This window comes from Bidens hawaiensis, unplaced genomic scaffold (genome assembly GCF_021521415.1).
Source record: "Bidens hawaiensis isolate Kalapana, Puna unplaced genomic scaffold, B.hawaiensis_p1.1 tig00014720_1, whole genome shotgun sequence".
Taxonomy (NCBI): Eukaryota; Viridiplantae; Streptophyta; class Magnoliopsida; order Asterales; family Asteraceae; genus Bidens; species Bidens hawaiensis.
In genome coordinates this window covers 436,123-462,976 of record NW_027492291.1, presented here as the reverse complement: position 1 = coordinate 462,976, position 26,854 = coordinate 436,123, and the positions used below count along the sequence as shown (strand labels likewise).

At 34.7% G+C, this 26,854-nt stretch overlaps 1 protein-coding gene and 1 pseudogene across 2 annotated transcripts; both read right to left on the bottom strand.

The window, feature by feature from the left end:
- Window positions 1-16,097: 16,097 nt before the first annotated feature.
- LOC143547444 (uncharacterized) lies at window positions 16,098-21,160 on the bottom strand (annotated as a pseudogene). Its single transcript, XR_013137768.1, has 3 exons — window positions 21,050-21,160; window positions 18,339-18,913; window positions 16,098-16,742 (listed from the first exon to the last, which is right to left on the bottom strand). The product of XR_013137768.1 is annotated as an uncharacterized LOC143547444 (transcript).
- A 431-nt stretch (window positions 21,161-21,591) lies between these two features.
- Window positions 21,592-23,877, bottom strand: LOC143547458 (large ribosomal subunit protein uL3z-like). The gene is made up of 5 exons (XM_077038878.1): window positions 23,784-23,877; window positions 23,251-23,351; window positions 22,827-22,937; window positions 22,021-22,735; window positions 21,592-21,951 (listed from the first exon to the last, which is right to left on the bottom strand). Exons 2-5 carry the CDS (start codon window positions 23,333-23,335, stop codon window positions 21,693-21,695), a joined length of 1,170 nt encoding a protein of 389 aa, XP_076894993.1. The 5' UTR covers window positions 23,336-23,351; window positions 23,784-23,877; the 3' UTR covers window positions 21,592-21,692.
- Between the last annotated feature and the right edge of the window lie 2,977 nt (window positions 23,878-26,854).

The following is a 26,854-nucleotide window of genomic DNA, read 5'->3' as shown; positions in this document are numbered from 1 at the left end:
TTCTTCAATAACTCCAGAATTACCCTCAAGTGTTCTTCATGGTCAGCTTCGTTCTTGGAGTAGACGAGAATATCATCGATGAACACAATCACAAACTTGTCGAGGTACGCCTTGCATACTCGATTCATGAGATCCATAAATACGGCTGGTGCGTTGGTTAAGCCAAAAGGCATAACCGAAAACTCGTAGTGACCATACCGCGTTCTGAAAGCCGTCTTAGAGATATCTTCTTCGCGCACTCTCAGTTGGTGGTAACCGGATCGCAGATCGATCTTCGAGTAGTAACTCGATCCTTGAAGCTGGTCAAACAAATCATCGATTCGGGGTAAAGGATAACGGTTCTTGACCGTCACTTTGCTCAATTCCCGGTAGTCGATGCACATTCGGAAAGTCCCGTCTTTCTTTCGGACAAACAAGACAGGGGCTCCCCACGGCGATGAGCTAGGTCGGATAAAACCCTTATCCAACAAATCTTGCAACTGAGTGGACAACTCCTGAAGTTCCGCCGGTGCGAGCCGATACGGGGCTCGTGCTATGGGTGCTGCACCGGGTGTCAACTCGATTTGGAATTCGACTTGACGAATAGGAGGGAGTCCGGGCAAATCCTCCGGGAAAACTTCCGGAAAATCTCGCACAACCGGAATATCTTCAATTCGCTTCTCCTCTGCGGGTTTCTCAACAATCTGCGCCAAAATCGCCGGATGACCCTTTCGTAGATACTTCTGCGCCTTCATAAGGGTAATGACGCTGGTGGTCATGCCGCTTCTCTCACCTCGGACCGAAATGATCTCGCCGGAAGGGGTGGTAATATGGACTATCTTATCGTGGCATATAATCTCCGCTCGGTTCTCGGATAACCAGTCCATGCCGACAACGACATCGAAACTACTAAGCGTAAAAGGAATAAGGTCGATATCAAAGACATGACCTGACAGTTTTAACTTACATCCCGCAAGTACATGAGTCGTTACTATAGTCTTACCGTCAGCTAATTCAACAGGAAACTTAGCATCTAACGGAATTGGAGTTACGTCTAAGAGTTGACTAAATGCTTTCGACACAAAACTCCTATCAGCTCCAGTGTCAAACAATACAGAAGCAAAACAATCGTTTACAGGGAACTTACCAGTCACCACGTGCGGATCATTGCGGGCTTGACCCGACCCAATCACAAACGCTCTTCCCTTGCCATTGCTTCCACCACCACTGCCACTTCCATTACCTCCATTGTTGTCATTTTGTTTCAGCTTGGGGCAATCTTTCCTGAAATGACCTTCCTGCCCACATTCGAAACATCCCTTCGTCGTCATAGGTGGTTTAGGAGCACCTTTTGCCGCAAGGTCTCCTCTACATTCTTTCGCATGGTGACCCATCTTTCTGCATCTCTGACACTTGACACGGTCACACGGGCCAGTATGATGATAGTTGCACCTATTGCACTTCGGATATTTCCCAGCATATCCGCTCGAACCCTGCCCGCTACCGTTGTTATTGTTGTTGTGACTCTGATTGTTGAAGCTCCGAGTGAACTCGAGCTTACGGTAGTGTTGTTGCTATGGGAGGTTCGAGGATGAGGATCTGGTGTTGTCAAACTTCCTCTTTCCGTTGCTCGGGTTGCTGTTGCTGTGGTTGTCATTATTCGGGTTGTCACGGGCTTTAGTAGTTGAACCCCTAGGTGGTAACGCACCTTGGGTCACAGCCTGATCCGTCAGTTTGTGAGCTAAACGGATCGCTTGTTGAATCGTGGCTGGTCTGGAAGACGTCACCATGCCCTGAATCTGCGGTGCTAACCCATCAATGTACATTTCGATCCTCTTGCTCGGCGGATCCACCATCTGCGGACACATCACATCACAGCCAACCCTAGGTGGTAACGCACCTTGGGTCACACCCATCAATGTACATTTCGTTTTTCGTAAATGCCTCCGGATAGGCGGTACCTCTTCGGTGCGGGAGCTTCGAGTTCCGGGACTACTCGGGGTGGCGATGCGGTAGGTATCTACAGTTCTTTCCCGTGAGCATGAGTCATCGGATCAGATGATGATGATGATGATGGCGGCGTCGACATTCCTTCAGGTAAGCCGTGTATGCGCGCGCGTATGAGTGAAAGAGGTAAAGAGATAAGATTTCAACACTACACAAACCTATGCAGTGCGTATCATTATAACTAATAGGTCGTCGAGGTTATAGTCTAGTATGCATGCAGCTTCTAGTTCGCTATAACCAATGGCTCTGATACCAATCTGTCACACCCTCAAAATCCACTAACGGAGTTTTACTGTCAGAGGGTGTGAACTAACAGGATCGGAATCATCAGTTATAATCAAACCATAAAAACGTTTAAATGAAAATAAGTGCGGAAGCGTAAAACCATAGAAACAACGTTACGTCACGCAGGACGATTTTAAAACCAAGGATAACAGTTAAAAGTAAGTTTGCATAGTTAAAAGTTTATCAAGCAATGCATGTTCCTAAACCGCACCCCCGCCTCGGCTACCTGAGAATAACATACTAAAAGTGTCAACACAAGGTTGGTGAGTTCACAAGTTATATAAAAATAAATCGTTTAGCGTTTGCGTTCAGCGTTACAGCGTTTTGCGTTAAGCGTTTTGCGTAACAACGTTACGGCGTTTTGCGTTACCAGATAGTGTTATGTCAAATTATATATCGATAGGTAGCTAGTCTATACAACAAGTATTACTAAGTGTTCGACACCGAAGCTGACTCGTTTAGTAAGTGCCTTGTCACCAGGTCCTCCAGACCATGGTACGTGTTAGCCAAAATTACACCCGCTCGACCTCCAGTCGAGTTTAGCGTTGGGTGGGGTTTGTCAAACCCAGTAGTACTACTCAACAGTGACTCGCTATTCTAAATATTAACCGGTTCGATGTGTAGGACTTCAAATATTTCGTTTGCCACTTAGCCTTTACAAGTGATATATAATTTATAACAAAATCTTAAATGCGTTGTGGAGTATGTTATCTCCCCCAAATGAAAAGCGTTTGAAAACAGTTTAAAGAGGGGAAAGTGAAACTCAATGTTTGCGAAGAATTTCCCAAAATAAATCACCAAGATGCGCGTCACCGAAAAACTCTCTCTAACGTTCTAAAACAACAAAGAGATTTTTCTAAGTGTCGAAATATTATCGAGTCTCTAGACCCGGCACATAATACCTATGCACATAACATGTTGCGTGTTTCGTTTGTGAATCGTGTGTGACTTTAACAAGTGTTTTTGTGACACATCACATGTGTAAGCAATCATATACGTGTCATGTATTCATAACGTACATTACTAGCAATTATTCCCCGTAAGGGCATTTTGGTCAACAAATAACAATTAACTAGCCATTATTCCCCATGAGGGCATTTTGGTCAAATTATGACAATCAATTAGCAGTTATTCCCCGCAAGGGCATTTTAGTCAAAACACGACAATTATCTTGCAATCATTCCCCTCAAGGGCAATTTGGTCAAAACACGATAATAAATTAGCAAGTATCATATTTCATGCATTTTCACAAAACTCAGCAGCTAGTTTCACCAAGACAGAAATCCTACTAGAAAGATTGTACTATTTCACCGATCATAGCATCTCAATTAATTTACCAAAAATCATCACAGAAGCACATATGTCTTAGGTTTCCAGAACATATTTTATTACATTTTTATTCCTCATAGTTTTCTCACAATCATCAAATCATTACAGCAAACTCATAACAGTCAAATTCATGCGCAACAGAATGTTATTTGCAATTCCCATTAAACGAAAAATCCAATAAATGCAAGACCACTTGGGTTAGGTTCCTAACTCAATGAGTCAACTTCCAGAAGTGGAACCAACCCAATTGGTCTCGTAGTTCATGAGATATAACATTTACAACATAACCTAACAGCTGGTCTAACAGCTCAGCTTTGCACAACGTTTTTGTAAAATCATAAAAGTTAACTTCTACTTGTCCAAAAGTTACAAGTTTATATTCTTTAGAAACTAGACTCAGCCTAGTTTACTGTAGTACCAACAATCTCAACCAATTTTCATGTTTACACTTCGTTACAGTCACTTAAACATCAATTACACATTCTGTCCAGAAACTGTTTGCATCCAAACTCAACATAATAACAACCTATGAACTATCATGCATTCATATGACCCTCTAGACTCCATAAACACCATCCATGCACATCAATTACATATTACATACTTGATTAGGGTTTGTGTTTGAACTCAAATCAAAGACACAACAATTTACATGCAACAAGATTCAATCTAGTTATCAAATCATCATCAATCAACAACAATCATGTTAACTTCATACATACATGAAATCGGCTCATCTAGGGTTTTCAATTAACCCATTAAACATCAAAATCAATCAACAAGAATGTATAGAATAATCAAATATACCTTCCTAGCACCTAGTTCTTCAATCAACCACTTGATTTGATGTTGTATGTGTGTGTATTGATGGACGGCAGCCAAGGAGGTGGGGGCTTAGGTTTCCGATCGGGATTAGAGGAAAAGAAGAAAGAAAAGTGTTTTAGGTTTAAGGTTTAGTATTATTTATAAACCTACAAGTTACACTCAAGTTCCTCCACTTTCCAATTGTTGTGTTTCTAACTTAACTAACTAGTTTACATCTTGAGTTAATGTTCATAACCATGTTATCACGTAACACATAAGTCTAACACATAATTATCACATAATTACTGTTTTGACGTTTTTCGTTTATTCATCAACCGTTTGCGTCAACTCGTTTGCGTTTCGGTGCAAATCCCGAAAGACTACACATGTAGTAAGTGTTAAGCGTCATTTAAACCCTAGTTTAAATGTAATGAAGTGTGCGTTATAGATTCAATGATCTTAAGTTTGAATTGACGGAGTTGAGTTAACGTAGTTAACCTGAAATTGACGATTGTCACAAGAAAGACGGTGAAATATTTATGTTTTTACTTTTTCATTTTTTTTATTAAATTTGGAGTTATAATTTTTTTATTAATTCTTTTAAAAAAATTGAGAGGTTTTATGTGTGGCTACAAATTCTTCTCATTATTCTCATTTTTGTTTCCCTTTGTAGAATAACTTAGCCCCATATACATATGCATATACATGATGATATATATAATAATTATAAAATAATTCGAGGCAAACCGAGCCGAGCTAACAAACGAGCCACCTTTGGCTCAGTTTCAAATTGAGCCAATTCGTGCAAGCTCTTTTTGTTCTAGCCACGAGCTTTGTCAGTAACGGACCTAGAGTAGAACCATGGGTAGCCTCCGCTACCCCTCAACTTTTCGTCAGTAATGCAAAATTTATTTTTTTAGTCGGTTTTCGTATTTCGCTACCCCTAAAAAAAATAAATGGTTACCGTTATTTGTTGAAAGTCCAACCAAATTAAAAGTTCAAACAATTAAAGTCCAACCAAAGCCTAAACAAATTAAAACCAGTAACCCCTTGTTTAGTTTAGGCAGGACATCAACAAATAACAAATAGTCGTTGCGCCTACTTCCACGCTGCAGCCTACGCCCATGCAGCCGTTGCTTCGGTCTCCAGTCAATGCTTCCTCTTCCACGGTTCAACTTCTACTTGTTCAAATTAGGTATTATTCTAACTTTCTTTACAATTGTAATTGTTTATTTGTTTATATAGATTGTTAATTTGGAATTGTTTATGGGCAATTGAATGATTGATTATGGTTTATTGGATATTTGGATAATGTAAGTTGGAAATTGGAATTGATTAGGGATTTAGGGTTTATGTTTAAATTGGAATTGATTATGAGTTTATGGTTTAAATTTTGTTTAATATAAAATTAAGAAGCTTTGAAGATGAAAAATTTTTTAAACAGAAAAGAAAAGAAGAGAAACGTTTGATGAAGTAAAAGAAGAAAATGTAATGGCTCGATTTCAAACTTTTAAAAACCGAAGAGGATAAATCTACACCCCTTGTGTTTAAATTTATTTATCATGTTGTTTATGTGTTTTTTTTTGTTTCGTTTAAGTTTTATTAAATACGTTAAAAAAAATTTGAACTTGAGATTTATGCCTAGATCCACCAGTGAGCTTCGTCCAACTTTTTTGTCTAGAGACTTATTTCAAGTATTTGCTACAACAACCAATTTTTGTGCCAAGAACTACTTACATCGAACACCAAAAGCCAAAACGCCACCATGTCCAGTGGCGGAGCCACATACAAATTGATAGGGTTCGGTTCGGCTAAACCCGCTCAAGTTTTGGTTTTATATATAATCTACAGTACAATTTAACAAGTGAATACTTTCTTTTTCGGCAAACGAACCCAACATTATTTTTATAAAAGTATTCGAACCCATTGATTACAAAAATTGAGTTAAATATTTTTTTAGAAATGAATATCTTTTTATAAAATATAAAAAGTAAAAAAAAACTATAATAATTAGCAACATCATAAACGTGCCAAAACAGCCCATATATAATATGTGGATTATAGAAAAAGCCCATTATTATCAACAGGTTAATAAGCCCAACCAATTAACATTAAACATAATATCTAAATAAAAATTAAATAGAAAAAAAAAGCCTAAAACATCAACCGATCAATTTATTTTCTATCGAAGAGGTCTAAACTATCGCCTCATTCGTAGTTCGAGGCCTCTGGCAAAAAACAAACACGATATACTTTTGTTATGATAGTGATATCGCGTTTTATTATTTTGGCCGAATGACCGACCCGACGAAAACTTTGCCGCCGAAAGAAAACCGAGCACCAAAAATTCCAAACTCATAAGAAAAATTTCTGGCTCCGCCACTGATCATGGCAAATTGGCAATGACACGCAGGCACTAAAATTTCAGAATTAAAGTAGATAAACCCACCCTAAGTGTTCATAGCTGACATCAACCATTCTAACCTTTTAGAGTGATTCCTTGTCCGTCTCTAGTCGACTATATATCTACAACTCAATAATAGTAGCTTTTAACCCCTTCTTGGAAAACACGGTTTTGACACATGAACCATAAATAGTATGAAACCTTTACATGAAAACTCTTTAATAAAATCCTTTTGATATGCAACACCACACGTAACCGGATAACTTCGACCCCATTTATAACGAATATGGTTATGCCTCGTAGCCAAATAATATCAACAGCTCCAACCTTCGGGACTTGTATTTAGGTCATTCCTGTTTTGGTCTGTGTCGGGTCTTTTAATATACACTTAATGTGATGCTATCCTCATAAACCCGTAGTGTTTGCCACCCTCTTATAAAAATCAGATTCCCAGCATCATCATAGCAATTTGTATAAACATAAGGTATGCATAAGTACGAAATCATCTTAAATTCACTCGCATGAATTTCATCGAGCATGCGGTATGTGAATATCAAATTCAATATAGTAATACTAACGTTTAATCAATTTCAAATTCAATATAGTAATATCAAATTCAATATAGCATGCGGTATGTGAATATCAATTTCATCGTGGGTGGATTTTTGTTGTGCTTTTATCTCAAACGGGTTGAACTAAAACACCTAGCTAAATGGATAACTGGTCAAATAGGCTAAACGTAGCCTAAATTCTATATTAAATTAGGGGCTTGCATCAAACCGAACTAACCCAAACCAATACAAAAGCGACAATTTGGTTTTGTGTTTTCCAAAAATCCGATTTTTCGGTGCACTTTCGGTTTGATATCTAAAAAAACTGAACCCAAACAACTGGAACCAAACCAAATCAAAAATACCGATTTTAAGTAACTTATAACAATTCAATAAAAGGTGTAGCCCAAAAGTTTAGGCCCAGATGTGTAACAATCAATTAATTATTACTTAACGAAACTTTGGCCCAAAAATTTCAATCACAAATGATAAAACCGAACAAATCGAAACCGAGCCCATTGCTATAACCAAAACTGAACGGTTTCCAGAGACTCTAAAAAAGAATTTCCAGTTTTTGGTTCAGTTTACAAGAAGTGTTTTGTGGTTCAACCAAACACAAACCAACCCAAACTAAATACGAACTCCTTCAACCAGAACTCGTTTTGGCAAGTTAGCCAACCCACCCAAACTGTTAACATTTACAGTCTCAATGCAAAGGTTCCATGTAAAAAACTCAGATTGGTATTGAACCTGGAAGATAAATAAACGCACAAACTTGTCGCATCTGCAGACATAAGAGTCTTTCTAATATAAAATAAGCTGAATGTTAATACTAGTTATTAAAATAACCTCTCCTGCATAATGAGCAAAACAACATGCCATTTCTATGATCCATCATTACCAAAACAAAAAATAAAGTCTACAAGTTAAATGAAGCTTCATAACTTACTAATGCAGATTGATTTCCGCCACCAAGTTGAGGATCAGTGGGGTACCAACTTGACTCCAGTGCCAAGAAAAGCATGTCACGAAAGATACATAACATTCGAGTCAAATCAGATTGAAGCCAATATGGAAGACATCAACTTGAAGAGATTACCTCTGGGTCTTGTTTGAAGTCATCACTCAAGACATCTGTTTCTGAGCATGAATAATGGTTAAATTTCTGAAATATAACTATATTATGTTGAAAAAGAAAAAGGGAGTATTTTAGCACACCTCAAAGCTTTTGAGCTTCCATGATTACATTTCAAGCAAGTGTTGTCTTGCATGACGCCCCGTGCCCATAAATTTCAACAATTTTTCACTGTAACACAAACTTAAGAGTGTAACTTACAAAACAAAGAGATAAAATAATACAATATTTTCATTATACCTTTGGTAGTCCTCTAATTTCAAGGCAAGATCAAGCTTTAACGAACCAGTGGATATTACCGGTTTGACTCGTGCACTGAGAAACCCAGTGATGTCTATTTCTCCGTTCCTCACGTTTAGTTCACATGGTTCAGCGCTCCCTTAGACCCAGGTGGTACAAGTCAAGAGTTAAAGCGAAACGACCCATGAAGTTGAATTGTTTGAGCGGGTTATGATGGAAGCAAATATGGACCGGGTTGATGTCCCTTTTGATATAAGTGGCTTTGGGTAGAAGGCAAAACTTGAGGACGAGTTTTTCTTGAAGACGGGGAATAACGAGATAGTTGAAGGACCATCTAAGATATTACTAAAGTGCCCCATAAAATATCCTTGTTAAAGGGCATACATGTAAACTTCTTCCGTGTTTTGATCTCAACAATTACATGGGAATGAACTCAAAAACACTACTGTGACGTTGTCCCCATTGTAGTCAATCAGTCTGCGTCGCTGACATTAGGATTGATCAAAGCATGGTCAAGATCTTGAAAGAGGTTGGAGAAGACGTTTCTTTTGTGGAAATATCAGGCGATGGTTCGTGGGAAGCTGTCACTAAAAATATCAGCAATGGAGAAGACGGCTTGCCACGAACCATCGCCTGATATTTCCACAAAAGAAACGTATTCTCCAACCTCTTTCAAGATCTTGACCATGCTTTGACCAATCCTAATGTTAGCGACACAGACTGATTGACTACAATGGGGGCAACGTCACAGTAGTGTTCTTGAGCCCATTCCCACGTAATTGTTGAGATCAAAACACGAAAGAAGTTTACATGTATGCCTTTTAACAAGGATACTTTATGGGGCACTTTATTGATATCTTAGATGGTCCTTCAACTATCTCGTTATTCCTTGTCTTCAGAAAAAACTCGTCCTCGTGGTTTGCCTTCTACCAAAAGCCACCAGATTGAAAGTGACATCAACCCGTTCCATATTTGCTACCATTATAACCCGCTCAAACAGTTCAACTTCATGGGTCATTTCGATTGACTCTTGACTTGTACCACCGGGGTCAACGGGAGCAAAAGTAAACAAGTTGGCTTGTCTTCAACAAATATGTGAACCTGCGGTTTATTTAAGGATCGAATAAATTTTACGAACTTAACTTTATTTACGTGATCCGTAGAGTTGTTACATATTCCGGCGACAAAGGCTTTAGGATTCCAAGCTGGTGACTTACATTACATATAGTTGATATTAGAGATGAATTTGGACTTTCATGCAAACAATTTAATAATGTTGAATAAAGGTAAAAACTAGTTAGTACAAATGAATTGATTCCAGTTTAAAGCTCTTGGTCGGCGGAAACGAATCAGACTCAAGAAGCATCCATATAAATTATTAAACCAGATAAATAGATTATTTAAACAACAAAGACGGCTGGGTGTTACCTCAGTATCCGAACAAGACTGAACGTGTCAGAAAATAATGGCGAGGTGGTGTGCGGCTGTCAAGGTCTGAAAACAAGGATTTTGAGATTGTTTTTTATTGGGGTTTAAAGTTAATGACATGGGCTAAGTGTAGAAGACGGGGCCATGATTGTTTGTGGTGGTTCAAGACTGTGCTGCATGAAAATGAGTATAATTTGGGCTACGGGTCTCCGTTTCAAGCGTGCTACCAGTCAAAACGACCGTTGGAACGTGGATCACGTTGTGGTAACCAGCCGTAGGCGGGTTATCCAGTTTATTTTCCAAAATAAGCTTTTGAGATTCACTTTTGTACCACTTTTATGTTTTTTGTCTAGTTTTTGTTTTTCTTTTGGGTTGTTGTTAGGCATGTGGTATTTTGGATTCTCTATTAATATGTTAAGTTGTGACCGATCATTGATCAGAAATATAATAAAAAACGATTGGCCTTTTCGAATTCTAGCCTTGTATGTCGAATTTGGGGGTTTGGGGAAGGATCATCACGGGTATTCACAGAATCAACGTGATTAGCCTTCATCTTTAAATACTATTAAAGCAATACAATGTGGACACATGGCCTTCAACTAGGTTGTCCACATGTGCAATCCAGTCATCAAATTACCATTTTCAGAAGCTCTAATATTGTGTCATGTGTCATGTTGACCAAACACCAAAAAACTTATTTAAACCTTAATATTTTCCACCAAAATCATTTTAATCTCTCTCTCTCTCTCTCTCGACTTACAAACTCCACCATCCACCATCTTCTATATCCCGGTAATGTAGATCGGGATTAATCGTTTTCCGGTAAGACTATATATTATACTCTAATGGCCAATAATGTTATTTGATTTTCCGGCAAGGTAATATCTTTTTCCGGTAAGGTTATCCGATATGGTTTTATATTTATTTTAATTGTTATAGGATTTTGTAATAATCTCTTTAGGTTGTATATCAAAATCCAAGATTGAATTGATATTTTGAAGTTATTACAGTTTTCCAGTAAGATTTTTGTTTTCCGTTTTTGTTTGTATTTAATCTCTCTCTCTCTCTCTCTCTCTCTCTCTCTCTCCCTATCTCTCTCGGCTTACCAACTCCACCATCCACCATCTTCTATATTCCGGTAATGTAGATCGAGATTAATCGTATTCTGGTAAGGTTATATATTATACTCTAATGGCCAACAATGTTATACGATTTTCCGGCAAGGTTATATATTTTTCCAGCAACATCATATTTTCTTCCGGTTATTGTAGATCTAACCTTTTTATCTTTGTATTCATTGTTAACTGATTTTTTTAAAATCAGTTTAGGTTCTAAATAAAAAACGGCGATGAAACTAATATTTCTACGTTTTTACGTTTTTCCGGTAAGTTTTTCCGTTCATGCGTTATACATAGTCACAAGGATCGCTTAACATGCCACGAATTTCGATCTGGATCGTGTGTACCCAAACGCGGTACGAATACGATCTGGGTACGCTTTGGATCGCGATTCAATTACTTCAATTGGCGTTCCAGATCTTCAATTCAATGGTACCTGATGCTTTTAGGATCGCCAACCAATTCAATTCGAATCACGATCTGATTCACTTGAAATCGTGAACGCCAATTTGGAGTAAGAATTTGGAAGGTTACGACGTTTCTATAAATTCAATTAATTGGCCCTGTAATTACGGTTTCCCAAAATCCAATTGATTGACCCCATAATTACGAATTCTGGAAGAAAAAGGAAAAGCTAAAATTATATTTGTTAATTCTACAATTTATTTATGGTTAAAAATTTATTTAATTAAACAGAACAATTGATTTTGTTGATTTTTTTAAGTTGATTTATTGTTGCATAACAATTAATTCTAAAACTATTTGATTAAAAAAGTTTAAATTTCCAAATTTATATTTAAGTTTATTTTTTTATTTAATTGTTGGTCAAACGTTTAAGTTGGTCAAACATTTTTAAATTGCCTGGTCAAACATTAAAGTTGATTTTAACTTTAATTTGAACTTTTTAAATGGGTGATTAAACAAACATTCATAATTTCTAAAATTACCATCACTAATTTATTATTTCTAAAACGATGCAATTTAAAATTTATAAATTTCCAAATTTAAATTAAAGTTGAATTTTATGAATTACTGGGTAAATTTTTCATAACATGTAACATTACCATGATTAAAATTTATTATTTGTAAAACGAATATTAATATTTAATTTTCTCATTTCAGGTTATGTTCCCAAGTTGATATAGCTAATTTCATGGGTTGAAGATTTGTTGATAATATATCTTATTTTTTTGTTTAATATTGATGTATATTTTTGTCATTATTCATGTATTTATGTATTTTTCACAATTCATGTAATTTATTTGATTTTTATATAATCAATCATATATAGTTGTTGGTTTTGTCCATTTAATATATTTTAATCAGAACCGATGTATTAAAGAAAATTTTATTTTTTTTATCTTATATTTATCTATTTATTAATGATAATCTCTATAATTTATAATAATTATTATAATTTTAGTAATTTTGTTATTATTAATTCATTACATTTTCTAATTAGTTGTTACATCTTATTTTGACAGAAATAATAACATTTACAACTTACCATTTTTATATTTCAATATATTTGACTTAAAACATTATTATGTTATTATATTGTAAGATACATTATATTTTCTATATATAACCAATTACGTTATATATGGAAAACCCAATAAATAAGTTATAAAGTTTTCATGATTTTAATTACAAGATATTTAAACTTCTTTTAAATTCGGAAATTGACCAATTTTTCAACAAATTTTTAAAGGTTTTAATACTCTCCATAATTTTAAACTCATTTCAAAATCTTTCCATAATTTTTTTAGGTTTTCAAAGTAACCGATTTGATTTTCATATTTGTAGTTATTTCTAAATTAATTAGACATATTAGTAAATAATAACCGTTTTATTTTAGAACACAATATTCAAATTGACATAATTTCTAATAATCAATACTTAATATATCATAAAGTAAATAACCGTTTTATCATCATTTATAAATATTATTCGTCACATATGATTTAGTGAATGTTATTAAACATGATAACTTCTCATAATTTATTAATATTATTATTCTCATAAATCAAGATATTTAAAATTATTTCTATCTTTACATAGAAGACCAAATTCAAACTTAAAACTACAAATTTAAACTCCTTTTTAATTAACATATTTAAACTCTTTTTAAATTCGAAAATTGAACAATCTTTCAACAAATTTTTAAAAGTTTTAATACTCTTCATAATTTTAAACTCATTTCAAAATCTTTCCATAATTTTTTTAGGTTTTCAAAGTAACCGATTTGATTTTCATATTTGTAGTTATTTCTAAATTAATTAGACATATTAGTAAATAATAACCGTGTTATTTTAGAACACAATATTCAAATTGACATATTTTCTAATAATCAATACTTAATATATCATAAAGTAAACCGTTTTATCATCATTTATAAATATTATTCGTCACATATGATTTAGTGAATGTTAATAAACATGATAACTTCTCATAATTTATTAATATTATTATTCTCATAAATCAAGATATTTAAAATTATTTCTATCTTTACATAGAAGACCAAATTCAAACTTAAAACTACAAATTTAAACTCCTTTTTAATTAACATATTTAAACTCTTTTTAAATTCGAAAATTGACCAATCTTTCAACAAATTTTTAAAAGTTTTAATACTCTTCATAATTTTAAACTCGTTTCAAAATCTTTCCATAACTTTCTGAAGTTTTCAAATTAAACGATTCAATTTTCATTTTGGTAATTATTTCTAAATTAATTAGTCATATTAGTAAAATTAAAACCGATTTGATTTTAATTTTTGTGATTTGGCATTAACTAGAATAAGTTATCATTTTAATATTCAAAATACTGGTTGTCAAACTAAAAATACTTACCATAATTGTAATGTAATCTTACTTTAATTTACATGAATATTAATATTAACTAATACTAAAATAATAACCGCGTTATTTTAGAACACAATATTTAAATTGACATAATTTCTAATAATTAATACTTAAGATGTCATAAATTAAATAACCGTTTTATCATCATTTATAAATATTATTCGGCACATATGATTTAGTGAATATTATTAAAAATGACAACTTTTCATAAAATATTATTGTCACTTTCTATTTCAAAAATTAAATTAATCACATATTAATTTCTTATTGTTATTATTTGTAGTAGATTCAATTAATTATGAGATTCCACACCCGAAACATAAGTTTCTTTTTATAATCACCGTTTTAAATTTGGTTATGTATGTTCAACATTTTTTTTTTGAATTTGTGTTTCACAAAATATTAATGTCACTAAATTTCTCAGTAATATATAATAAACACGTATTATATTTTTATCCATTTTAACTAAAAAAATTTTTAAACATAATATAAATCTTCTAATTATAACATCCAAACAATTTGATAGTCTAAGTCTTCATAATGTTTTCAAAGAATATTAAAAATATTTGATAATTTATTTCCTATACGTTTATATTTTGTTTTCATTGATTTTGCATCATATTTTTTCACCTTTAATTATTTTCAAAGTCAACATAAAATTTTTTAATCTTTCCAAAGTTATTTGAAAATTCATTTATTGTAAAATGTTTTCAAGTTTTCCAATTTTAACAAAATATTAATGTCATTGATCATTTAAAAGTTTGTTGCAAGATTGGTCAAAAATCAAACAAAATTTCATAATTTTTTAGAAATTATGCTATTTCCAATTTTTTTATATTTTGTAATTATTTTGAAAATATTTCAAAACAGGTTGTTTTAAAAGAGTATAAAATTTGTTAGGTATAAAATGACGGCCAAAAAGGTTTTTATATTTCAATATATTTAGTGACAAGTTATTCCACCCGCGTGTCACGCGGGCCTATACCCTAGTTCGCTAGTAGTACATTGCATCAATTAACCATCAGAGATAGAGTTCGTTAAGGGATTTCAAAGCGTGGGAATGAATTGTAATGTGTTTCGATTTCCAAACAAAATATTGTTTTCAATTTACAAATTCATGTTAAATCCTAACTAATATACTTATCGTTATTCTTATTGTTATTGTTATTATTATAATATTATTATAAATTTCAAATTATTATAATTATAATTATGAGAATAATTCGGGTTATTACAGGTATAGTTAGACCACGTTGCCAATCAGTTTAGAGCCGAGTGAAACGACACATGAAATTGAACTATTTGGACGAGTTATAGTGGTATCAAATATGGATTGAGTTGATGTTTCTTTTAACCCAGATAAAATTGTTCTAAAGGCAAAACTCGAGGTCAAGTTTTGCTAAAACGGGGAGTATGATGTAAAAGTATCCAACATTATCTACAACATAAACTTCAATCTTTTATCTTTATTTGGTTTATTAGTTTTTTTAACTCTTTATATACTCGATTTTTTAAGGCAGGATTTGGCTTTCACATTTATGAATCTTATCAGTTATCAATATATAAAATTGAATAATCAAAATGTTGATATTTAATATCTCCGTATATACATAGGCAGACCTGGGTTTGTTTTAAATTAAAATAAACACAAGTTAACCTGCCTCTAGCCTCACTATGTAAAACATACCACAAGAGAGACAATGCCAAATTTGGAATCTACAACAGTCTAACCAGCATCGCAACATGCTCGGATGGATTTCTCTTCGCGGCTTTAACATTCACAAACAAGATTAGATCACTCTACCGATTCATATAAAAAAACGGATTCATAAAGCACAAACTCAAACTTAGAATAAACAAGACAGTGGGCATCAAATATAATTAATAAGAACCATTCAAAACATTCTGAAATTAAAGCATAAACAGACTTAATAATTCAACAATTACAACCTACCTTATCAAACCATCACATCGTCTTCATCCCCAGTCGCAGCCTCATTAAACATATACTGGCTCTGATACTCGATCAAATACTGAGTCGATCTCTTCACATCCCAAAACAACTCATAAACCCGACTCACATCCTCCATCTCAACAACCTTTCCTTTCCTCTTTTGACAAGCCAATGCAGCCGATGTAATAAGATTTATAGCATACCTTAACGACGTGTCAACTCCAATTTTGGTCAACAAAACCTTTGCATCTTCTGATACATCCACATCTTCCTCTTGACACCTAATATCTAGAATCTTGCGGATGTCATCTTCCGTGTAGGGTTGGGTGGAAATAATGAGCAAACGGTCCAAGAAATCGATTGGAATCCCGTGTGGCGATTTGTAATTTGTACCTCGGATGGTTGTGATTCCTCGGTTAGTGGCAACTACTAGTATGGGTGCCATGTCATTTTCTAAGGCGCGATTTAGAAATGAAAAGCACTCGATGTCAAGCATGTGGACTTCGTCTATGAAGAGAACACCTGGCACGATCTCGGCCTTTCCTTCTTCCCGCCACTCTGCTACCTTTGTGTCTATTTATTCTCGGACCTCAGCTCGTATTTCACCAGTGTCACCAGTGAAAAGTGCAAGAAAACCCTGTGTTCTGCAATTTTAGCCAAAAACAAAATTTAAAACTTTTCATCTGTGAAGAATTCTATTCAACTGCAAAAGCATTCCTAATACAATAACTATATCCGTTGCACATAATCAGTGATAATTAGGGCAGTTTCAAACTAAGATTGTGTTCACAGCTGGTTTTGCTTTCTGACTATCGATGAAACTTGAAACTACAGCCATGTTCCTCTGGCTTAAAACAATTTAAAGTTAGAATTTATATCAGTTTCATGGAACTATTTACTAAGATTCAACAATTCTGAAATAATGTTAACCTTTAAGAGAAAATGGAATGCATGCCTCTCGTCGATTTGTAAGTTATTTTGTATCTTAAAGCCTGCTCACCTAATTGTTATACTTCGTCTCATATATATATATATATATATATAGGTTTTGATTCCAACTTCATTACCAAACTTAAAGAACAGCTGGCATAAAGTTCCTGAAGGTGATGTCAGAGTTTACTGACACCAGAAGACAACTACAAGTCTACAACTCCAGGTTTGTTAATATAATTACATACGAGTTTAATTCTTTTTTTCAACATTTGGTAAGTACTTCTTAAGTGTGGTCTTTTTCATGATCTTTATTTTACTTTTCATGAAAATGAATTTGGTCCATAATGATAAAATATAGGCGAGAGAGTGGAACAAAAGGCGGTGTTATGATCAACTTGGAGAGGGCAGAGCTAGGTAGAAGTAAACATTTTGCCACAATACAATTATTTTTTTCTACAAAAGGAAGCTATCCTTCTCAATTATACTTTGATATATGACAAAATCCATCACGAGATCATTCACTTCTGTCAGTTCATACTGACATGTTTGATCAGGTATCAAGTAAAACCATATTTTGTATCTTGTGTTTTAAAAAAATGTAAATGCATTAAAACAATTAGTTTAATAGGCTTCCACATTGTTGCATTCTTTTTCATTTATTTATTGGCTATTGGATTCAGGATTTTATTAACCTCAACTTTGACCCATTGACCAGGATTAACCCGAAGAAATGTCTTCCGACAGTCCCAACTTTAATCCTATATTCCCCCAGCTATCTCATACTAACTGAAAAGTAACCCGCTTAGTTTTTGATGACATGGAGAATACATATAAGATTGCTGAAAGAAAATAAGTTGAAATTTGAAACTGTCAGAATAATGTTCTTTGAAAACAAGGTCATTTATCTCACTCTCTCGTAAACATTGAGTACACTCAATGTGTTGTGCTTTCACTTTAACACGATACACGTAAGTCATAACCAAACAATTTGATATTAAATGAGATGATGACTAAAAAGTAATTCATGGGTACTACTCAAAAGTCAGTAGGTCACTCAACACGTGTTCTTCTCTTTTTTTCTTTTAACAAATATATGACTTCGATTGTTGCAGTTTTTATATCATTGTTCTTCACATAAAGAGGTGTTAAAATACACTTTCAGTGACTGTTGACCCTAACATTACCTAGATGAATCCTAAATGAAAGCACAGCTTGCGAATTCGTTACTATTTTCTAAATGCTAGATGATATGCACATAACAAGAATGCTTAAAAACAACAACAATAAGAAGAAGAATACCGACTAACCTGCTATTGATAACATCAATTTCATGAAGTGTAACACAATGCACCACCTCCTTCCTCTTCTGCAACTCCCCATCCGGACACTGCACAAACTTGGTCTGCGGCCCCATCGCATCATAATCCCTAGACCTCGAAAACGACCTCCCAAGCTTCGTTATCTTCCCAGACGCCTTATCAATCGCAATCACATCCCCACTCTGCACCTTCTCCTTCCCCAACACCTCAATCATCTTCGCCCCCAAATCATACACCGTCTCCATCTCCGTCGTCTTCAAAGTCAACTTCCCCGTCTTCGACGCCGCTCCACTCACCGCAGGCCGGTCAATCTGAATCTCCACAACTTCACCTTCAATCACTTCAGTCTCTTCCTTAATTCTAACACCAATCGCCTTCCGAAACGCTTGCATTAACGCTTCGGTTTTCGACATCTCGAGAGAGAAGAGTTCGCTACCGGCGACCATTGCGAAGGGAGTTTCGAGTCCGATGGATTTTGCCATGCCCATGGCGATGGCGGTTTTGCCGGTGCCGGGTTGGCCGGCGATTTTGCCGTCTTTGACCATCTGGACGATGACTGGAGACTTTTAGTTCCACCATTGTTTCCGGTGACCGGTAGCGGCGGGTGTGGTGTGGTGTGGTGTGGTGTGGTGTGATGTGATGAAGAAGAAGAAGAAGAAGAAGTAGTAGGGTTTTGCTGGTTTATGAAAGAAATGGGTCAAAACCCCCAAACCCGACTTTAGTAGTGTGTTCCGGAAATAAATCGTTTTTTTTAACCTTTTTTTATATATATTTTAAAGTATTGTGTATGAAGAGCTGTAAATATAAAACAAACGGATAATAATCTGCGTCGTTAGCTTTGTTTTATTACAAAACTAAGTAAAGAAATTTATAGATTATATATTTTCTCTCTTTGTTATCATTCGTTTCAGAAAATGCTCAATTTTAATTTCTTTTTAATGTATCTAGAAAAAAAATTCCTAAAACACCCAAGTAAACAAAATTGACTTTACTAGCACGGAGAACTTACAACTTTCATAAATTTATGATTCGGACCAAATTGTTATAGGAAAAGATGACTGGAATACTATTAAACTAATCGATTGAATTTTTTTTTAAATATACATTTTTACCGCTTTGTCAAACTTTTGTCCAATAGAATCAATTATTCTCCAAGTGTTCATCTAAAGCTATGGAGATGAGCACGATATTTGTACAGTTGTACCAAAAATGCTCGAGTGCTGGAAGGGTAATGGTTTTTCTAATGAAAATCACCACAATATCCGATGCCATATCAAACCGGAATCAAAGATACCAATCCTAAAAAACTCAAAAAAATATGTATTGAGTTGGTACCCAAAATACTGTTAATGTACAGGCACCATTTAATCATCCCTAGCTTTGAATCTGCACCAATGTATTTGAATGAGAACAAGGGAGTCTGGAACTTGATTTGGGCAAAATATACATGTTATAAGAAATGAGGGTGAAAATATGTCAGTGATACCATCTGTTGAAAGTGAAACTGTGAAAGTGATTGTTCTTTTATTTCTCTAATAATATCTTATTTAATTTTTCTTTAAACCTCTTTTAATAAGAAACCAAAATAATGTCATATTTATTTAGTTGCTGCTTTATGTTAAGTTCAATTGCTTAATCTTCTTTACAATATTTTGGATTAGAAGTGCAAAAAAAACCGGTTCCGGACCCAAACCGGTGTATTTGACCCGGAACCGGTTCCAGGTCGTACTTGGTGTATCCAAAACCAGGTTTGGGTATTTATATACTCGAAAGCCCAACCTGGTTCTATATATTATATCGGTAATCGGTTCCTACCCGGTTCCAGTTCCAAACTGGTTCCGGTTCCTACCCGGAATAACTGGTTCCGCCGGGTATTGTACATTAAATGCAGTTGCAGTTCAAAAACTAGCCGTTGGAACCGGTTTTTGAATATAAAATAGCCGTTGTAACAAGTTCCAACGATAATATAGCCGTTAGAACCGGTTTTTGTTGTTCAAAACCTTATATAAATTGATTATTTACCCCTTGTTTCACCACCAAACTCAAAAACAATCTAGAATACTTCTCGTTTTACAAACTCGACCATCCGACTCAAAAATACTATGGCAACCACCAAAAAGTCTAATAACAAGGCTAACAACAACGCTACTCCATCCGTTTTTATTGACCCGGTTCGTGTTGAAGATGACCCACAAGTTATTGGGGTCCTCGACCATAACCGCAACAAAGAAATATGGAAGAATTGAGATTTGGTTATAGTGATCGATGGTGATACTAAGGCTCGTTGCAAACTTTGTGGAACTTTCTTAAAGCACGATTCGAACTCGACTTTAATAAAGGACATCGAGAAGCCATTTTGCAAAGCCTTGAAAGGCGTTCGCGCAACCGACCAATGTGGAATTGGGTAAAGATGGTACACTCTTTCGCTACAACACGAACTGTGTTCAAGATAGAACGGCTAAGTATCAAATTTTGTCAATGACCATAACAACATCGTCGTACTACCCTAAGACGTCATTGTATCAAATTGTGGGAGTGTGCAAAAAAAGTGTTAATTGACTTTTTTCAACTTTAGAATCGATGGTGAGTTTAACTAGCAATGTTTGGTCGGCACCAAACTTTTTTTCTCACGACAATACTTATTGGTATGTTTGCGTAAGGTGGAGCTTGACCCCGCTTTCAGAAACTTGGAACTGTACTTGCACCGGGTCATCTCTTATGAGTCGGTCATGAGACAAATCATAATGAACCCAAACCTCGGGGCATCGTTTTGTATCGATGATCATAACAACATCGTCGTTACTTGCCATTGATTGTCGGTTTAAGCCTAATTGTGATTTAAAATGTGTTTTAGAGTTTTGAAAGTGGTTTAACAAGTTATACACACCATGATTTTTATAGTATGTGTGTTAAGATGTATATGTTTAAAAACCGATTCCAACGGTCCAAAAACGGCTATATAGCTATTGGAACCGATTCCTAACGGCTATTTTGTTTAAATTTTAAAAAAATTGGTGTACCCGGATTTTACGTAAAACCCGATTCCAGTTCTTACCCTATCCGGTTTCACAGGGTTCCCATTTCATTCCAGCAGGTCGGGTCCAGTTCCTACCCAATTTCTGACCGGAACCGGTTCTGGGTTTTAAAAAAACCTAATATTGTGCACGTCTACTTTGGATAGTTGTTTATAATAAAAGATAACATGGTAACACATTGGGTCTCACACCGTTTTGCTTAATGATGTAAATAAAGTATCTTAAACTCAACACCCAAAATCCAAAGTCTTCAAAGAACAAAACAAAACTTGAAACCCAACAATAACATTTAAAAGACATCCCATTCTCAAGCCTTAACACGGTTGTAGAACTTGAGCTTCTCCTCTGCGGTCTGGAAACGACCGTGACCAAATTTGGACGATGTGTCAATGAACTTGAGCTTAATCTCCTCAAGAGCCAAACGAGAGGTCTGCGCAAGCAATGATTGACGAAGAGTAACCACCCTCTTCTTCGGTCCAACACAGCAACCCTTGATCAACAAGTAGTCATCCTTCACCACACCATAATGCGGAAACCCACCCATCGGAGTAATGTCCTTCTCAGTCCTACAATCATTCATATCATATATTAACAAAAAATAGAACACTAAATAATAATAACCAAATAATGTCTACCTGTCAAACTCAGTGAGAGCAGTGTGTGACTCCTGACCAGTCTTTCCAAGCTTGTAAATCTTCTTGTTCATTTCAGTACGATGATGGTAACCGTTCTGACCGGCTCGGGCAACAGTGAAAGAAACCCTAGCAGGATGCCATGCTCCAATACAGGCCACCTTACGCAGACCCCTGTGAGTCTTACGTGGGAGCCTAGTCACACCCCAACGAGTAACCACACCTTCATAACCCTTACCCTTAGTCACACCAATGATATCAATCATTTCATCCTTCTGAAACACAGCATCAATAGGGATTTGCTTCTCAAAGAAGCCATAAGCAAAGTCAACCTTTTGAGCAACAGTTCCACCGTTCACTTGGATCTCCATAAGGTGTGCTTTCTTCTGCTTCAAACCCTTCATTTTCCTTATCTGTGTGTGAGCAAGGACACGGATAACAGTCGCATACTTCTTCATTTTCTCCAACTGTGATTGAATGTCCTTTTTGCCCTCATCAGAATCAAACTTTTTGGAGTACTTGGTGAAAGCTTTCTTCTTCGACTTGCACCAGTTCTTGTAGAACCTTCTTTTCACATCTTCACTCAAATGCTGAGCCCAGACGGTATTCAATGAACGTAAACCACGTGGGGTCTTGACGTAACCAACAACTCCAACAACCACCATTGGAGGTGTCTCAATGATGGTCACTGCCTCACATGTCTCCTTCTTGTGCAGCTCTGTTTCAAACAACAAAACAGTTAGCAAAAATGTCCTTATAACATACTTCAAATATCACAATTTTTAAAAATTCAGAAACAATTAGCTTACTTGATCCAGGTTTCTCGACCTCTCTGACAATATGGGTCATTCCAGCCTTGTAGCCCAAGAAAGCTGTGAGCTTGCATGCTTTGGTTGGGTCATCCTTGGGGAAAGCCTTCACTGCATACATCAATACACAATACTAAATATCTTGTATTAATACTATATGATTTCCATAGTTCATGCTAATGTGTAATAAACTAAATACAAATGAACAAACAGACTGTATAAAACACAATTCAAATGTGACCAAAACTCAAAAAAAAAATCAGAGATAAAGTATCAAAACAAATAGAAACAAGTAGTAATAAGAGATGAGAGGTGAAACAAGAAATACAAGCTACTGCTATATTGTTATTAATATTATAGACCTTCAAACATAAAACTTCAATAGAAGCTGCAATTAAAAAACCAATAAAGAAAGAAGTTAGACCTTTTCCTCTGTGGCGAGCAGCACGCTTCCTGGGAAGAAAGCCAAGAGAACCGTGTCTCGGATGCTCAAACTTCCTGTGCGACATTCTTGTAAGCCTCTACCTTCAATCAGAATCAAATAAACTAAATTAAAAAAAAATCTCAAAAACACAATTGATCATCACAGTAAGTACAATATAAATAAATGTATTTACAAGTGAACAAACTGTATAGTCTAACAATGCTCACAAACTCAAATAATCATCACTATAAATACATCTACAAGTGATCAAACTGAATACTTAAGCATGAATGCGAATAAAAGAAACACTTTAAACTCATTTCAGGTACTGAAAATACGCTCAATTGAATCTGTTAGTATATTAAGTTGAAACAGATTCAGTAATTTCGAAGCTTAAATGAGCTTAAAACAAGCTACAATCACCTGTTATGAAATCTACAGAATCAATTAACGATATCGATATAATCAGAGCAATCGATAGTAAACATTCACAGTGATAATAAAATTAGAAGAAGAAGAAGATAGAGATGAACCTGAGGTTTCAAAGATGAGTGTGCGGCGAGGGTAGCTGCTGTGAAACCCTAGTTATATGCTTATATAGCTGACGTCTCTGCCCTACTTGGTCTCTATCAGTATTGTGTTATTACATAAATGGCCCCTTCACTGTTCTTAACCTGCTTTTTTTTTATTTATTTTTTTATAAAAAACATATGGGAATGAGAGAGGTCTAGGATATTTGTGTTTGTTTTTCTACATCTAATCATCTAGAGATTATTTGGGGTATTGTTTGTTACTATTATAACTTAAAAATAAGAAACTAAGCTAGCAATAAACCGGTTAACAACTAGCTTTAACTATGAAGAGAGACGCGTACATAGACTCGGATCGGATCTGGTTCGAAATAACCACTTTGAGCAAGAAAAGCCCAAATCATTGGAAGGAAATTGACAAAAAAAACAAACTTACAGGCGTGCACCCTCAAAAGACCAACCTAGAGACACCACTTGAATAGAAGGTACGCATAAGGACCACCGCAACAATACTAGGCAATTAGGCAAAGGGAAATAACCCAACAGGGGGATGCAATTTGTACAAAAGGTACGTGCGGGGACCCTTCAACGGGTCCATATAATTGTACAAAGGAGACAGCCCTGTTGTTTTCCACTACATCGATAATATTCTGATGACACATGTCCCGGTAATATTCATCCCTTCGGCTATAAATATTAAATACACGAGCACCTCCAACAGTTAAAGGATTATGATAATTTAGCTCTCACTCCTTATTACTCACAACTTAACATATTGATTCTCACGTCAAATAGCAGTTACATTAACACCCCCCTCCACACACACACACACACCTACCTTTCCGGTAATAATGCTAACAACGTTGTTAGTTTTGCATATTCATATCACTAATTCAGATTTTTGGCTTTCAAATTCACATCACCATGTGGAAATACCCATCTAAACTACGATTTAGATCCCTACTTCTTCAAGCTACAATTTAACATCTCACAAGGTCAATGATCATGAGGATGTGGAATTTAAACCAATGAGTAGCACACTTAGTTACACATAATTTGTGGTTAGGATTTAAGATATTAGCAATTTAAGAGCTATCATAAACACAAGTAAACTCTTCCTTAAAAAACTTTTCACATATAAATGTTTGATTTCAAGGTATTTTGTCTGTTGACAAACATATAAATGACTACCTAGCTTATTAATAAATAAAGAATTCGATGTATAATAATAATAATAATAATAATAATAATAATAATAATAATAAATGACTGATTATTGTGTAGCTCTAATGCTATCATACCATAAAGTATAAGAAAAGTAACGCATAAACATAATTCATGAAGCAGATACCTAGCAGGTTATGAGCTAGATACCTAGCTTGTTATGAGCTAAGGCATGGAACTCGACCTCAACTCTAGCACAATGTTATATTTTATAACTTTAGTTGATATTTGGTCCAACAAGCACACATTGTCCATTGGTGGATAGTCGATTATATAGATAATCGCCTATCCAGCATTATCATAAGCATAAAGCAAGATTATGATTATGGGAATAACAAGTAGTCAAGACATGTTTATAGTCTCTTAAGAATTAAGATACTAACAAAATGTTAAAGGTGAATATCACCATCATGATTACATCTACTTAAGACACCATGTCCGGATTATTCCATCATAAGGAGTGCAACATGGCTTGTGTGATCTATTGGATGATAAGATGGATTGTTGTAGATTGCTCAAGCATGCTAATTCCACCATAGCTAGCTTTTGTGTGGTTTTGTGCAAATGTGTTCAAAAGTTTAGATCAACTAATCAATATAGGGAATGTCTATGTAACTTATTGAATATTGAATAATGCATAGTTTTGACAATTACAAAAATAGAAAGTGATTGCCTGTTCTCTAGTATTACAAACTTAAATAACAAGACATGTTGCACTCCTTATGGATTTGATACCTTAGTTTATCTAAGTTGATAGGTTCTTTTAGTTATATGACTTAACAATGAACATCAAACTTCTTTCTAACAAAACACAGAACATTTTAAATTTTTAATAACCAACACAAACTTTTATTATTAACCTTACTTATGAATATTATTAGTGAAGATACTTTAAAAAAAAACACAATAAAAACATGAACATGTGATTTGAGAGTTGAGACACATACATTAATGATTGCTGATTTGAGAGTTGAGACACATACATTAATGATTGCTGATTGATTGTATAAATGTTTGAATCGTGTCATGGTTGCATCTGCAAATGCTTAAATTCGTGCTCCACAAATGCTTGAATCGTGTTACACAAATGATGACCCAAATTTCTTGGAAATTACATAAATAAGAACTTAAGAATACATATTTAATCAAAAAGTAAATTACCCATCCTTTTACTGAAACAGAGGATGATAATTTAATAATAAATTATTTATAATAATATATATAAACGAAAACATAAAAATCCTACATGTCGCGATGTGGTCGCTCCTCCTTTTTTTGGAGTCACCAGATTTGTTTGATTTTTAAATGGAGGTTTCTCATGCATTTGACCCGAATTCATGGGTATGGGTCTTACCAAACCCAGATACTCCTTAAACGGGTTATAACATCTCATTAAATTAAAAATTATTCTCACCAAATTATTTATGTAAAAATCCTATAAAATAGGATATAATAAAAAATAATATCTTATTTATTTTAAAAAAGATATATATTATTTAAATTAAAAAACCAATTTGATAGTAAAAAAAATAAACGGGTCTCGGGTCTCATCAAACCATAAGTATATTATTAACTTTCATAAATATTATTTATAATTAAAAACCCAATTTCATAGTAAAAGAAATAAACGGGTTTTGGGTCTCATCAAAACCATATAGCTTTTAAACCGGGTTATAACATCTCATTTATTTGTGGAACAATTTATTATCAAACCATAAATATATTATTAACTTTCATACAATAAAAAAAATATAAATTAAAATATAAATAAATACTAGAACAAACAATATAAAACAACCTCGTAATACGGGGGATAAAAACTAGTATATATGTATAAGAGAACAAGTAAA

Bases quoted from the DNA above. Each gene is read 5' to 3' on its own strand.
- LOC143547458 (XM_077038878.1), bottom strand. From the start codon at position 23,335: ATGTCGCACAGGAAGTTTGAGCATCCGAGACACGGTTCTCTTGGCTTT. The intron at 22,938-23,250 runs GTCTAACTTCTT...TGATGTATGCAG, and splicing joins TGCTCGCCACAGAGGAAAAG to TGAAGGCTTTCCCCAAGGAT. The intron at 21,952-22,020 runs GTAGACATTATT...GAATGATTGTAG, and splicing joins GCTCTCACTGAGTTTGACAG to GACTGAGAAGGACATTACTC.